The sequence below is a fragment of the Xiphias gladius genome, chromosome 21 (genome assembly GCF_016859285.1).
Source record: "Xiphias gladius isolate SHS-SW01 ecotype Sanya breed wild chromosome 21, ASM1685928v1, whole genome shotgun sequence".
Taxonomy (NCBI): Eukaryota; Metazoa; Chordata; class Actinopteri; order Istiophoriformes; family Xiphiidae; genus Xiphias; species Xiphias gladius.
In genome coordinates, this window is record NC_053420.1 from 18,670,913 (window position 1) to 18,686,606 (window position 15,694).

Below are 15,694 nucleotides of genomic sequence, written 5' to 3' on the forward strand. Positions count from 1 at the left end.
AGCCGTGGCGGCCTCACGCAAAGCCTGACTGTAACACTCCTCGCTGAAATGGTTTGACTGTGACCTCCACCATTAGGAAAGACGTTACTGGGTCACTGTGAGAAAGTGGGTTAACGAGTGGGCCCCTCGTCACCTCAGCGGAGCTGTGCGTTGCCTCTTAAGCAGACCTCTTTGACTGTTTATTAGTGTAAATTTTGAACGGACAGGAACAGATTCTTGTCTTAGATTTTAAATAAATTAGAGAAAAAAATAGGTATATTTTGTAAAGCACTTTTCATATAGAAGATAAAGCTCAGGTCGCTCAAAGTGCACTGAATTTTAAAAAAAAAGAAAAGAAAAATTAAGATATATTATAAAGGCTTCTCTCATTTTTCTCATATACCAGTTTGCCAGTTTTACCACATTTTAATTTCCGTTTTGATATCTGTTCACCTGTTGTTCACTGATAGGATGCACCTTTCACACAGGTTTAACTCTTTAGCTCCGACTGCTGGAGCCTGGATCTGATGATACAAGCATAAAAAAAGCAGATGAATTTCAAATCATCCAGATGGACGAGTGATTACTTTGAGATTCATTTAATGCCACGCCAGCCCCTCCCCCATCTCCGACTCCATCGCTCTTTCTCGCGCTCAGTCTCTCTGCAGAGAAACTGCCTGTTCACATGAGCTAAAAATACATCGTGACTGAGCGAGGCCAATTGTACCGTTCATGCATTACTTATGGAAGTGTTTGCTTTTTCCTGCTTTTTTCCTCAGTGCCTGAGTAGACATTGTGTTGGAGTGGGCTCTCAGGCGATACCCTCCAAACATGAACACTCTCATTTCTGTCAGCAGTTTGGTGGTTTAACTGTGTAGATGGCTGATTCGCTGAAAACAATGCTTTGTCATCTACTGTACCGAAGAACTGTGGCTATAGCTGTTAGGACGTTATAATTAAGGTTAAGATGATCAGTCTGTGGTTAAATGTATAACTGTGTCTGTGTACTGTCTTTCAGTGGAGTCGTATCGAGGTGACATGATCATACTGTCTTAGTGGTTTACAAATTTCTGTTGTCCAAAGTAAAGATTCCAAGAAAATATTATTAATACTTAACAAAAATAGTTTTTATCAATTTTTTTTTGTTTTGGTAAAAATAGTAAAATTATCTCCCACAGTTTACAGTCCAACTTCATGGTTAAACTTGGACCAAGCGTATTTGCTGTAGTTGTGCACGAGCGCTATACAATGAGGGATTATTACTGACATTTTGTGTACACTCAATTTTGGTTTTGCCTGATCCAGAACTGAGTTTACGACGTATATGGCTCTTGGCCACAGTTCATATGTAGGCTACAGGACCACTACAACCCAGCTCTCTAGAGGAAGGATAAGCAACATAAAACCAGATGGAATTTAGTTCATAAAGTTATTTATTGCAGAATGGATCGTTTTTAGGTTTAACAAAAAGTCAACCAAAAGAGGGGAACTACTAAGGTGTTGCTACATCAAAAAAGAAACAAATCCAGAAGACAACTTCTAACAAATTGTTTTTTAAAATATTACTTATCTGGGTCTAAAAAGAAAAGGAAAATAAAAACCTTGTCTAACTGAACTTTCTAAGACTTACCTATCCAAATAAAAACACATTTGCGGCAACATACCTGCTTCTGCTGTCTCTAAACAAAGACTTTTTCTCTGTGTGTGTGTGTGTGTGTGTGTGCGTGCGTGCGTGCGTGCGTGCGTGTGTGTGTGTGTGTGTGTTTTCCAAGCTAGACCTGACCCAGTCCCCAGGTATTTTATTCAGTGCCTCAAAAATATAGCACGTCAAAACAAAAAATGACTAATTGTCAAAATAGACGTTTCAGCGAGAGACGCAGAGGTGAATCATAGCCACTGCAAGTTATTGTACAAAGAGGATCATTGTTGTACACCTGGCAACACTGCATCTGACTGTCTGTTGTTTTTTGCCCTTCAGTATAGTGACTGAATTCAACCCTATCGCCCGGCCCTAGGTCTGTCCTCTATGTAGTTGTTTGCCTGACGGGTGTACACCTGTGCCGGTGTGCCAGGAAATCCTCATCTAATCTCTGTTGTCCTCTGTGGTGTAACTGGGAAGAGACACGAACGGTAGCAGACAGCTTCACCCTTTCGTGGCTGTGCATCTCAGCACAGCCTACTTTTTAATCAGGGCTTAAAGCTCAGAGCTCTGGGAGATGATAGCGATACGGAAGAGTCAGTGCTGTTCACAAAATAGGATCACCTGTCGAACTGGCCAATATCACACAGAGTGGAAACAACCCAGGGTTATTATACACAGAGAGGCAGGCAGGCTTATTTCATCTTCTGTTTTACGTAATAAAGGGGCGTCCCCCATTCTTACAGGTACTGTAAGTCCCTGTATGCAAATGTTGAGGTTTGTCCCTTGTCACTGAGACAGTCATCATGATGAAGATGAGGCTTGAGAGCGACCAGAGCAGCCATTGGCGGACATACTGAATGAATCATCCCTGTTCAACACAGTTACTAGAGAAGTGACTGCAGTCTCTCCAGATGGATTTTTAGGATGAATCTGAACGTCTGACAGCTTTGCCCACAGAGGAGTTTGGCAGAGTCAGTGCATCGCTTCAGGGCCAGCTGAGAGCTCAGTCAGCCTGTGTTGGGTCTGGTGGACCAGAGGAAGGTGCAGATGGGATGTTGGCAGGGGGGATAGGAAGTGGGTGTTGAAGGGACATTTTGCTCACCTCTCACTTGTGACTCGGGATTCCTCCTCTTCTGTCCACCTGATGTAACTGTTATATTGATGTCACTCACCTCTGTCGTCTCTCCCTCTCATCATCTTCGTCTCTTCCTCCTCTGTGTTCTCGTCATTCCCGTTTTATCTCTGCGTGTCCCCCACCTTTCCTGTCCTCAGCTTTCGTGCCTCTCTGTTTTCTCTCGGTGTGTCTGAATCCTCCGATCTCATGCCCACGCTTCCGTAAGTTTCCAAATTTAGTCACGCTTTGTTTTTCCCTTCGTGTCGTTGTCGAGGCTGGAACCAAGCCACATCTTTGATGTGCTCAGCCATCTCTGGAGATTACTGCAACACTGCCTGCATCCATCTGTGTTTCCATCTTCTCTTCCCTGTTGCTCTCTTCTTCCTCCATCACCATTCTTGATTCTTGACTGACTACATTCAGACACATTAGAGAAAGTAGATCAGTCCATACGTGTTAATTCTATCATCAAAATATGGAGAGAATACTTGAATGAGTCTTGTCACTTGGTACTCACCACTTTTAGATACGATCTCGCTTTTAAAATGGGATTGTTATGTGTTTTATCAAGAAGAAAGAAATCTTCCTACTTGCTATGTAATATTGAATGGGGAAAGGCTTCCGCAAAAATGTCGCTCAGTGAAGAAGTGTGTTTAAAAAATTTCTTCTAGATCAGGACTGTTGACAGTGTGAATGTACATATATATATATATATATATATATATTAATTCTAGTCTTATCAAATCTAAGTTAGAATTTGTTGTCGTTATACGAGCAGCTTTGCCTTATCATGCCCAGTCTGTAAAAAAAAAAAACCCCATTATATTTGGGTTTTGTTTTACAGGTGACATTACGCAGAAGGGCTATGAGAAGAAAAGGACCAAACTCCTGGCTCCCTACGTCATCCACACTCCAGGTAAAAACCTGTCATCTCTTTTCTTTTTTTTCCTGGGCAGATGTAACTGTCCATCTTCCATCTCTCTGTTGTTTTCCTTTCTGATTATACACATGCGAAAACGCCAAGTCAACAGAGAAACGGTTTGTCTGTTATGATTCCGATTTAAATTGATTTGTAGTGTCTTATTGCTGTGAATTATTGACACAAAATCAGTGGTCTGCCTGCTGTCAGCTAAGCTGCCTTGTTGACACATCCATTTCTTTTCATAACAAGTGGTCATTACAACCTGGGTTTCACACTGTAAAAGTGTTTTGCAACCCAAAAAAATCACTAAATGTTAACCTAGCTGCATTGTAGAATGACTATGGGGAAATGTCAATTAGATGTAGACTGCAGTAAATGTTCAGTAAATGGCTGTTTCTCTAAATGACACTGGTAATTTTAGGCCTGATGATTCTCACTGCTGCCTGCTAGTGTTGCAGTGGCCGTGCTAATTTCCCATCATCCCACTGGTGGTCGGACACAAGTTACTGGCTTATTTTTGGAGGCTCTACTTGTAGAATCAGAGTAGAATCGGTAAACGAGGAGCAGGTGGAATCGACTAAACACTGAGGCTGCTGGTTACACAGCGGTCCCTGGTGCAAATCATACAACTAACATTCAGTAGAGAGAATGTGGCCAATGTCCATATGAGAAATTTCATTCACTAGTGTAGTACTGTGCTGTTGAGGCTCAGTTATTACCACACAGCATTACATGTAACAAAAAAACAAAAAAATGAAAAAAAAAACCTTACATGGAACAGGAAGGGTAGAAAGAAAAAAAATGCTGGAGTACCCTCAGATTTTTAAAGCAGGGTAGGAAGTCATTGCTTTTTGCTGGGAAATGCACAGCTTTCTGCTTTCTTCCATGAACACACCATATATTATTGTTTTGCTTCTAAAAGGCAAAATTTAAGTCAAGATCTTTGGCTTCTTGAGGTCTACCAGATACCTTTAACAGAAACATGGAGTTTGTGTTGAAAGGAATGGCAACTGATGCTCCCTGGAGTTGCCACTAAGGTAGAAACTGAGATGACAATGTTGGAGAAGCAAGATATTAAGCTTCCATTGTGTTATTTATTTATACATCTTTTGTTGTGTTTCTTTGACAGTGGAGCCGCCCCCTCAGAACGATGTGCAGCCTCCCGTTCCCACTTCCTCCTCCAGCCACGCCCCTCCCCCCGCCAGCTCGTCCCGGTACCGAGAACGTCGCTCCCGCAGAACTCATCGCGGTGGGGGAACCAGGGATGACCGCTACAGATCAGGTCAGCAAGAACTAATACATCACTAATACAAAACAAAAAAAACCCTACATCTTAAAAAGCCTACATCCGCTTCACTTGTTGAACCCGCTTGTTTTTAATCTCAGACACAATGGGCTGTTTCAGTGGGACCAATTAAAGAAGTGTGTGTGTTTGCGTGTGAATGTGTGTGTGTGTGTGTGTGTGTGTGTGTGTGTGTGTGTGTGTGTGTGTGTGTGTGTGTGTGTGTGTGTGTGTGTGTGTGTGCATGAAGGGCTAAGAGAGAGACAGACAGCAGTGCAACCCTGCAGCTGGGGAGCCCCTCAGTGAGGACCCCCAGTCTGTGAAAGCAGAGTGATGTCACTGCCTGGCTATGTGTGAGGAGGCTGTGTGGAGAACAGAGGAATACTCATCTGGTGGGGAAAACCTGACGCTGGCAAGGTTTAAGAAAAGCAGAGCAGCAGAGTAGAGGTGAAAGAGCACAGAGCATGTGAGGAGGATATTAGTGTGTCTGTTAGCTGAGGCGCAGACTGTAAAAGCATCCTCCCTCCCTCCCTCCCTCCCTCCCTCCAAAGCCCCCTGTTTCATTTCTTAATTCTCTCTTCCTGCTTGCCTTTTCAACAATTCTTTCCTCTCATGTGAAACGCCCTCGCACTCCGGCATGCTTAATACCAGGCTGGCTAGAGTCAGCCTGTTAAAGCTGGAGCTTGGTGGAGGGGTTGTCTAAAGATGTTTCAGTCTGACCAGCAACAGAATGTTTTTTTTTTTTTTTATCTGATTGGAGGATTCAGCAAAGAAAGGATTAGAGCTAGGAAAATAGACTAGAGGCAAAATTGAAATTTGCACAATATCTCAAGAAATAAATGAGGAATGAGGAGCCATGCTGAAAGGTACGGAGGGATAGTACTGCAACATTGTCTTTCACAGTGCAGTGTAGAAGTAAAGTTAGGACTGAAGTGTTGAAAGAGACGGTCTGTAGGAGAGGAGCATAGAGCAAGGACAAGAGAGATGATGAGCCGTGGGCCATCCATTTTACTCTGCTCACTGTGTAGCACAGTTCAAGTACAGTAAGATTGCACTGATACGGCACCGTTTCAACCTGGCTAATTTTCAGAGGGAACTGGAAGGTTTGACATCGTCAGTCAAGTGTCTGAAATCCTTCCCTTATTCATTTATTCACTTCTCCCTATATTACAATGAGTAGCGTACTCTGTAGTGACAAGTAAATTGAGATTTCATAAATGTAGGAATAACCATCATTTTGCTGCGTCACTGACAAATGTAGTAAATGGTAAATTGACTGGATTGAAATATCTCTGCCTGAGATATTTATGCCTGAAATTAACAAATCACCAAAGTTATTACTATTCATCCCGAGGCAAACATGAATCTCTGTACCAAATATCATGATAGTCCATCCAATAGTTACCAAGGCATTTAACCGATGATCCAAAAATGTCAACCCCACGGTGGCGCTAGAGGAAAACGTAGAGGATCACCAAAGTCATGAAGATTCACCCTCTGGGAACCATAAATGTCTGTACAAAATTTCATGGTGATTCCTCCAAAGGTTGATGAGATATTTCAGTCTTCGGTTCATCAAAGTGATCGACCGACCGACAGACCGAGCGACATTTTCATACCTAGAGCCCCGTTGCTAGCATAGCAAAAAAAAAAAAAAAAGCAGAGTTTTAAAAGAGATACAAAAGAATTGAATAATAGGAAGAAATGACAAAACACTGCAGCAATAAGAAGCAGAAGAAATGAAAGTGCTCATTATTTCATGGGCTGCAGAGAAAGCGCAGAATTTAACGGCCTCTCGTCTCCACTAGCTTCCTCCAGTTATTACTGCTCCTAAACAACCTGCCAGCACTGTGGCTCACTAAAATACAGTGCTGACTGTGTTTTATGATGCTCCAGTTTCTGGAGTTTCATATGCACGTTCTGTAAACGATTCCACCGATTCAAATTCACATCAGTAAACCACAGAGGCACGTAAGAAAGGTAATACTAGATTTAAGGCCTTTAGCTTCCTGCAAATCTCACTGTTGATTGGAGCGGATGTAGAACACACCCCACCCCGCTTATTGCCACGGAGACAGCCCTCGTCCCCCCAGACGAGTGTAAGGAGTCAGCCTCTCCTGACGCTCCCGTGCGAGCGTGGACAACGGCACATTATGAGGGAGGATGTAGAACGGAGCGATCTCTTCAGCAGAGTGCCAGTTATGTAATTATGGTCCCCACTGCTGCTGTGTAATGAGCTGCGCTTGATGATTTATTTAACTGTGTTGATGTTTGAATGGAAATAATGTCCCGAGTTAATAGATGTGATTTGTCAGTGAGTGGGCTTTTGTTTTTTTGTTCTTTTGTTTTTCTTGTGCAGCGTGAAGGTGCAGCTGTTCACGTGGTCATTTTTTAATGTGCCTGTGGGTGTCATCAAGTGAAAGTATCTCTGCTTTTATTACTGTGTGTGTCTGCGTGTGCATGTGTGTAGGCAAGTGTGTGGGCAAATACACAGCTTTGCTCTCTGCTCCCGTTATGGTTTCCCGATTCCATGAGAAAGTCATCCACAGTCATCCTCCCAAGATTTTCTTCTGACTTCCTCGCTTATAATTTTCCTTTTACAAATACAATATGCTGAGAATTCTTAAACAAAAAATTACCAGATAAACACTGCAGCAGTGGGAAAGCTGGATTCTTCACCTACTTTTGGACTGGAGCAACCAGGGTCTAAACTTGGTTCCTAGGCCATAGTTTCTGCCCTTGATACATTTTGATACATTTTGGGGGCCCTTTAGGATAGGATCCAATGAACTGGAGGACCCACAGCTCAATGAAATAGTTAAAAAGAAATAATAGCAATATTCAAGCAGCAGTGAGGAAAATAATGCCATTTCAAAGTCTCTACATAAGCCAGTATAGAAAGAAGACCCACACCACAAAAACCACTTTGGGTGATAGCAAAAATCTGTCATCAGGGGAAAAGGAAGACCATGTGTTGTGGGAAAAATATCTCTTGCTGAGTGATTTTAAAATCCTTTTTTCAGGGTTTCCTTCATTGTTTCCTTGTTTTTAATCAAATCCAAAGGCACCAGGACCAAGCTCTCCCTAACGCAGTGCGTGTATTGTTCTCTGTCTATGCAGATATCCATACTGAGGCAGTACAAGCTGCCCTGGCTAAACACAAGGAGGAGAAGATGGCACTGCCCATGCCTACCAAGCGGCGCTCCACTTATGTCCAGTCTCCCATTGAAACCCGCACACCACCAGGTAGGACAGGAAGAAGGATAATCCTCCCGTCCTGACAAGACACTTTTTCAGACAAGTTTCACCTTTAGCCAGAGGAACACAGGGCTTGAAATTCATACGATTCTCTCTCTTATTTAGACTCTTCATCAGGCTCTGAAGATGAGACATCTGTGCGCCGGCAGTCATCAGTGGTCGCTCCCCCGCCCTTGGTCAATCCCAACCTGCAGAGCCCGGACTCTTGGATCAACCGCTCCGTTCAGGGATCCTCCACTTCCTCCTCAGCCTCCTCCACACTGTCTCACGGAGAGGCCAAACCGCAGCCTCAAAGCCAAGCTAAGCCTCAGCCCCAGTACAAACCTCAGTACCAACCTCTGTATCAGCCTCATTACCAACCTCAGTACCAGCCTCTGCACCAGCCACATCAGCAGCCCCACACCGCAGCTGTGACAGACATGCTGGCTCAAAGTCGCATTGGTGAGACGCTACTGTTAACTGTATTAATTCAGCAGTTTCCACTGCAAAATCAGAAATCATTTATTACAGAATTTGCTTTACTTGAGGTTTTAACAATAAAGGAAGAAATAAGGAAAATAAAAAAGTCCACTAGAGATAGCACAAAACACAATGTAATGTTTTTCTTAGAACTGAAGTACGACACAGGATAAATACAGAAAAAAGAAAAAAAAAAAGAAAACCATTGAAGGAATTTATATCAAAATGAATCCAATCTATTAATTTTGACTGAATTTTGTCAGTTAGATTTACATGTATGCTGGTTTCTACTCCGTTTAAACACCTTTAATATTCCGGTGCGTAGCATTGTACATAGAAAGTGAGCTGAAACTTTAGGATAGCCTCGTTCAGACTCTCCTCCACTGCTTCACCTGCAACTCCCTCAGAGAACAGCGCTCCTCCTCCAGATGTTACAGCTGTGGCCCCTCCAGCCAGAGGCTCGCGGGTGGACCTGCCCTCCAACGCCGTGGTCCGGGGTATGAGCCGTGGGCAGAGCCGCTCAAGCATGATGGAGACTGCGGACGGTAACAGCTACACCAAACAACTTTTTATTCGTTTGTGTGTCTTTGCTTGGAGCCCATGTCTGATTCTTCTCTCTTAAAAATAATTGTTGACTTCCAGCCATGACGTATCATTAATCAGACTTTACTGCTTTCTTTTCTTCTTGATCTTTTTCCACCCTGTCACATGTTTATTTGACTGGCTGACAGGAAGAGGTAATATCCAGAGTAAGGAAACTCTTTAATGTATGATGTCCCTAGCCTTCTGTGTCTGCGGTTCTACCTTTACTCTCCCTCCTGTTTGTAATGAATTACTTTAGAAATAAATGCAACCAACACAACATGCACACACAAAATGAATCCTCACGTGTGATCCCAACCCAAAAAAAAAACCAAAAACACTTCTCACTGTGTTTTCCTTGTGTTGTTGCCACCTGCATATGCTGCTTTTCATTCCTAAAAGTCATTACACTCAATTCGAGACAAATAATTTAATGTGAACAAATAGTTACAGCCCCTTGTGTTACGGGATGAAGAGCAGCAGACTGTGAAATGGGAAGAAATTTCAGCAGTTTTGTGACTGTGTACGAACCAGTGTGTGTGTGTGTGTGTGTGTGTGTGTGTGTGTGTGTGTGTGTGTGTGTGTGTGTGTCTGTGACTGTTTTTTCTTGCCACGTCCAATCTCCCCCGTCACCCTGCTTGCAGGAGTTCCTGTCAGCAGCCGAGTGTCGACTAAGATCCAGCAGCTTCTCAACACCCTGAAGAGGCCTAAGAGGCCCCCGCTCAGCGAGTTCTTCACCGACGACTCAGAGGAGATTGTAGAAGGTACGCTGCTTCATGGAACACCTCCTCCACTGTGTTCCCAGTATTCCCCTTAAATATCTACTGAAGTAGTGTCAAAGGTTTGTTTGGGTTTTTTTTGTTTTTTTTGTACAACATCACATACAGCATTACAGTATGACTTTGTATGCTTCAGGAAGTGAAATGTTTAAATGAAAGCTATTTCTAATGTTTGCATTGATGAATCAAACAAAATTTTTAATGACTTGGATTAAAAATCAAGTCATTAAAAATGTCAATGTCATTTTTAATGACGGGCAAACTTTAAACATTGTGCTATATTTTAAAAATACATCTTGGGTACCACTAATAAGTCAGCCTTTATAAAGTGTTTAGAAATTGTACCTAATGGCTTCATTAACTGTTAATAGGAATTTCCTGTTGCTCTATAGATCAGTTAAAAGCTGTCAAGAAGCGCAACTTTTGGGTTTGTGATAAATGCCTTTGGTCAGTGTTTAACTTTTCCATTCGGTAACAGTGCAGTTCTAAATGTTGATAAGTCATTAATAAATACTTAAGGCTTTCTCATTTAAGTATTGATAAGGCAGCTAGTCTCAGGTTTATCAAATTAGCAGATGTAAATGTTAATGAATTGTTAATAAATGGATTTTGGTACAGGTAAGTGGGGAAAAAAAGTCCAGCCAGTCAAAGGGATTTTTCACAACCGGGCAAAACTTGTTCTCATTAATGGCCTATAAATGATCTGTAAAGCATCGTAAATGACTTAGTGACCATTAATAAAGCCGTTAGTTACAACTTATAAGGGCTGCCTTATCAGAAAGTATTACCAGTATTTGGCACCTTGTGATGTAACAGTTTAAAAATAAATTCTTTGTGTTTGAGCAGTGCTTATCTGCACAACATGAGTTGGTTGTGATTTGAAGCAGGGCATAGGTAAAACTCTGTTTTTTTTTTTTTTTTTTAACAGGATCAGAGGGCAGTCTGTTTTCTTTAAAATATTTATTTTTTTTAATGCATTTAGACAGTTAAAATAGCAAGAGAGAGAGAGAGAGTAGGGAAGAAACAGGAAAGGGGAAGCAGTTAAAAGGTTGAATTGGTGAAGCCAATGTACAGCATCGGCCAACAGTGATGTACGGACTGCATTTTATCCTAGGGGCATCCATAATGGGCCCCATTCATCTGTAACATGCCCAAACATGTTCTGTTGTCTCTCTCATAGTGCCCCAGCCAGACCCAAACACACCCAAACCGGAGGGCCGTCAGATCATGCCAGTGAAAGGAGAGCCTTTGGGAGTGGTCAGTAACTGGCCCCCAGCCCTGCAGGCAGCATTGGCCCGTTGGGGGGCCACTCAGGGGAAGAGCCCCGCCCTCACTGCTCTTGACATCACGGGCAGACCGCTCTATACACTGACTTATGGTGAGACACACGACTGTCATATTTAATGTGCAGAAACCATGCAAGGATTTTTACAGTGTCAAATCAAAGTGCAGCTGGTGCATTAACTGTATCATACGACTGTTGGTAGTCACACGATTTGCACTAAAAAGAGCACCTATGTTTCTATGTTGCGAGGTAATTCACTTAATCTCAAATATTAGGAAGCCAATTGTACTTTGTGCCATGAGATTTTTTTTTTTTTTTTTATTGGCCGTGTTTAGATTAGATCTTACCTCCCCTGTCCACCTTCTGTCTGTTAGGGAAGCTGTGGAGTCGCAGTGTGAAGCTGGCGTACACCCTCCTGAACAAGCTGGGCACCAAGAACGAGCAAATCCTCAAACCCGGAGACAGGGTGAGACAGCACACATACAGACAGAGAAGAGATACACACAACAAATGCATAACAAATGTAGTGTCATCCTGGCGAAGTCATTTAGCGCAGAGGAATACATTTTGTATTATTTGTGGGCAACCAGATGAGGTGGTTCTTGATTTAAACTGGTGTATCTGTGTCCTTGTGCGAGACGCCTGAAACCATGGCAACCATAGAAGTGGTATACTGTTGCTGACCTGTGAATTATAAAATGCAGAAAAAAAACCCCATTAAATTATCTCTATCTCAACTACATGGAATGCCATTCAATTTTGTACAGGCATTCATGGTGCCCAGAGGATGAATTGTCATGATCACCAGACTTTGCCTCTAGCGCCACCATCAGGTCAAAGTTTCAGTTCGGCCAATACTTACAAAACACCTACAGAACTACACAAACTGCAGACACTTCCATCAGCAACAGGTGCACCTTGTGGTTAGTGCTACTAAGCAAATTTTTTAATGTTACCGCGCTAAACTAAGATGGTGAACATGGTGAACATAACATCTGCTAAACATCAGCACGTTAACATTGTCCTTGTGAGAATGTTAGCATGCTGGTGTTAGCATTTAGCTCAAGTACAGATTCCGACAGTCTCAGCATGGCTGTAGACTTGTATACGTGTTACTATAATTAATATCAATTTTTAATAATACTAAGAATGTATTATCTCCAGTGTTTACATCTATAAAGACACATTTTCCTTTTTATAATCTAACATAAAGTTAAAATGCTAAAAAAGCTTTAATGTCTTGGTAGGTGGCGCTGGTGTACCCCAACAGTGACCCTGGGATGTTCTGGGTGGCCTTCTATGGCTGCCTCCTGGCTGAAGTTATTCCTGTACCTATTGAAGTACCACTGTCTCGCAAGGTGAGAACACCATCATAGGAACAAGAATATATACTGAGTACAGAAGTAGTTTCATTCCTTTCAACTTGAAACTTGTGATTGTATAATTGTGTTTTTTTCTGTGTGTGTGGTGTTTTTAGGATGCAGGTATCAGCCAGGTGGGGTTTCTGCTGGGTAGCTGTGGTGTTGGTCTGGCTCTGACCAGTGAGATCTGTTTGAAAGGTCTACCCAAGACACCCACAGGGGAAATACTGCAATACAAAGGTCAGCAACCTTATTCCTGAATGTGGAATTGCCTGTTAAATTACCACAATGGATTCAATAATGAGATTTTCATCCAGTAAAAAATGTCTCATTCTTTTGTGAAATACTGCAGGCGTGAAGGTTTAGCATGTAATGGCTTACAATTAAAGTTACAGGCCGAGTTTCAGACTATTTTAGAAATAGTTATGCTGTACTGTGTATTTTAATTAATACGTGAAGATGAAAATCAGGTGGCTTTTCCCCAAAATGGTTGCAGGAAGTTTTGAAATTAATACCTTCTTTTATATATCCTGAAGTACCATCTTTCGCCTGACTCGACTTCACTTTGACTGATGCATTTCTCTGATAGGCTGGCCTCGACTAAAGTGGGTGGTGACAGACTCGAAATACCTAACCAAGCCCTCTAAAGACTGGCAGCCGCACATCCCCACCGCCAACACTGACCCTGCGTATATAGAGGTAACAGAGCGGCTTGTTGGCGCAGCAGTTACTGTGGTTAGGTTGTCTGTTTAAGGACACCATATTGTAGAACATATTAAGTTTAATTATATGCTTATTGTCATGCTTCTGTTTGTTTTTGCTATTGCGTTGCGCAACTGTACTTTGCATTTGGTTAAATTAAAGTAAGTTAGTAAATTTGTTTTATCTTTTAGTTAACAGAATTTTAGTTAATAGGATTTCTTTAAATGCATATATAATAAATTAATACAACTAAACTAAACTACAACTGGCTGTTGTCAAACACAATTGGAGCGCAATAGAAACAAAATTTAATATGGCAGCATTAACACCTGACCATTCCTGCATCCTCATGTGAATTGAAAAGACAAGTGTGTTTCGGTTTGCACAGGTATTCACATGGTCCTCTTGTGTCTCCTTCCTGTGTAGTACAAGGCGAACAAAGAAGGCACAGTGGTGGGCGTGGCCGTGTCTAAAGTAGCCATGTTGACCCACTGCCAAGCACTGACCCAGGCCTGCAACTACTGTGAGGGTGAGTAAAGACCTGCAGTGTTGTCAGTAGCCATCACCTGAAGGATTCTTCATCAGCAAAGTTGATAAAAGTCTGAAATTACTTCTGTCCTTCTTCACTTTAAGGGGAAACTTTAGTGAATGTCCTGGACTTTAAAAAGGATATGGGCCTATGGCACGGTGTTCTCACGGTGAGCGTGTGTGGACGTATGTATAGGTGCATTTGATTTCCCACTAGACATGGAAGCTCAATGAAGAAATTCCCTTTTTTGTTTTTTTCAATCATGAGTTCTTCGTTGGACTCTTTGTGTTTTTATTTGGTGAGCTCTGAAAAGACGTGTTTGTAGAAGTCCCTTTGTGTTTTTTGTTCACCCCACCCACACAAATCTCTGATTTTCTTTCAGGCATTTCTGTTGTTGAAATGATTCAACATTATATAGCATTTAGCATTTGTAGTGGTACAATAAACTAAACTATAACTGCCTGGTGAAGCACTTTGCTTTTAGACATTAAGCCAATAAACTGTCATAGTCTTTTGGAAGTAGGGGGGTTGTCTTTCAGTTTTTTTTTTGTTTTTTTTTAAATTTCAGTAATTTGAGAATGTAATTTAGTAGAATGTCATAATGCGGGGTTTTGTCATGATGGGAAAAAATAAGTATTTAACTGTATTAGCTGTTTGATTGGGTTTCGTTTGTTTCCAGGCTGTGATGAACAGGATACACACTATCAGTGTTCCCTATGCAGTAATGAAGGCTTGTCCTCTCTCCTGGGTACAGAGGGTCCACATCCACAAAGGTAAATTACACTAATTTCTCATCTTTAGTAGAAGCAGGTAAAGAACTTCATGTATAACACGTCATGTCACGTTTGCGCTCGGTAGCTCGTGTAGCTTTGGTGAAGTGCCGTGATCTACACTGGGCCATGATGTCTCATCGGGACCAGAGAGACACCAGCCTAGCTTCATTACGTATGCTCATTGTTGCTGATGGTGCTAACCCCTGTGAGTACTTCATATGACCTTGTAGTTTTGTAAAACCAGACCTTTTCAAATTGCACAGATCTGGTTTAACATGTTGAATCCCCTATCCCTTGCTCTCCAGGGTCGGTGTCTTCCTGTGATGCCTTCCTGAACGTGTTTCAGTCCCACGGGCTAAAGCCTGAGGTCATCTGTCCCTGTGCCACTTCCCCTGAGGCCATGACAGTAGCTATACGCAGGTATGTCACAAAAATGAAACAAAAGGAGATTTAAACCCCTCATTTCTGCCTCCCACTTTCTTCCAAACATGAAACATGCTTCATTCAAGGTTGATTTTCATTTTTACTGGTCCAGCAGGACGGATGAAAATGTAGGCAGTTTTATGCTGTGTTGTGCATGGGTGGGTGTACACATGGCTAACTGTAAGAACAGATGGGATGGATGGAAATTTTCATGTTTCATCAAGCTCTCTCTCTTTCCTGTGTAGACCAGGAGTACCGGGTGCACCCCTCCCTGCCCGTGCCATTCTTTCCATGGGCGGCCTGAGCCACGGTGTCATCAGGGTCAACACAGAAGACAAGAACTCTGCACTGACTGTGCAAGATGTGGGGCATGTTATGCCTGGAGGTGAGGATAGAAGGAAAGATACATGACTCAAAAGGAAAGCATGAAAAACAAACAGCAGCTAAGTGCTTGTGGGGAAATCTAACATCAAAGATGAAGCAAGAAAATGCTCTCAGTTGCATTAATACAAGATGATAAGATAACTTTGGCAAAAAAAAAAGCTAAATGTTTCCTGTGATGGATTACCTACGGCATCTCAAACAAAATTCAAATCTCTGGAAG

The 15,694-nt window shown here is 42.2% G+C and overlaps 1 protein-coding gene across 1 annotated transcript in view; it reads left to right on the forward strand.

Moving 5' to 3' along the window:
* Positions 1-15,694, forward strand: part of dip2bb (disco-interacting protein 2 homolog Bb) — a 37,997-nt gene that overhangs the window by 11,183 nt on the left and 11,120 nt on the right. Inside the window, exons 2-18 of the mRNA XM_040158794.1 lie at positions 3,580-3,651; positions 4,787-4,939; positions 8,060-8,185; positions 8,303-8,638; positions 9,064-9,201; positions 9,883-10,002; positions 11,198-11,395; positions 11,677-11,768; positions 12,550-12,660; positions 12,780-12,903; positions 13,253-13,362; positions 13,792-13,894; positions 13,999-14,063; positions 14,574-14,667; positions 14,753-14,872; positions 14,973-15,087; positions 15,336-15,475. Of these exons, the coding sequence (XP_040014728.1) occupies positions 3,580-3,651; positions 4,787-4,939; positions 8,060-8,185; positions 8,303-8,638; positions 9,064-9,201; positions 9,883-10,002; positions 11,198-11,395; positions 11,677-11,768; positions 12,550-12,660; positions 12,780-12,903; positions 13,253-13,362; positions 13,792-13,894; positions 13,999-14,063; positions 14,574-14,667; positions 14,753-14,872; positions 14,973-15,087; positions 15,336-15,475 (2,217 nt within the window). The remainder of the gene's footprint in view (positions 1-3,579; positions 3,652-4,786; positions 4,940-8,059; positions 8,186-8,302; positions 8,639-9,063; positions 9,202-9,882; positions 10,003-11,197; positions 11,396-11,676; positions 11,769-12,549; positions 12,661-12,779; positions 12,904-13,252; positions 13,363-13,791; positions 13,895-13,998; positions 14,064-14,573; positions 14,668-14,752; positions 14,873-14,972; positions 15,088-15,335; positions 15,476-15,694) is intronic.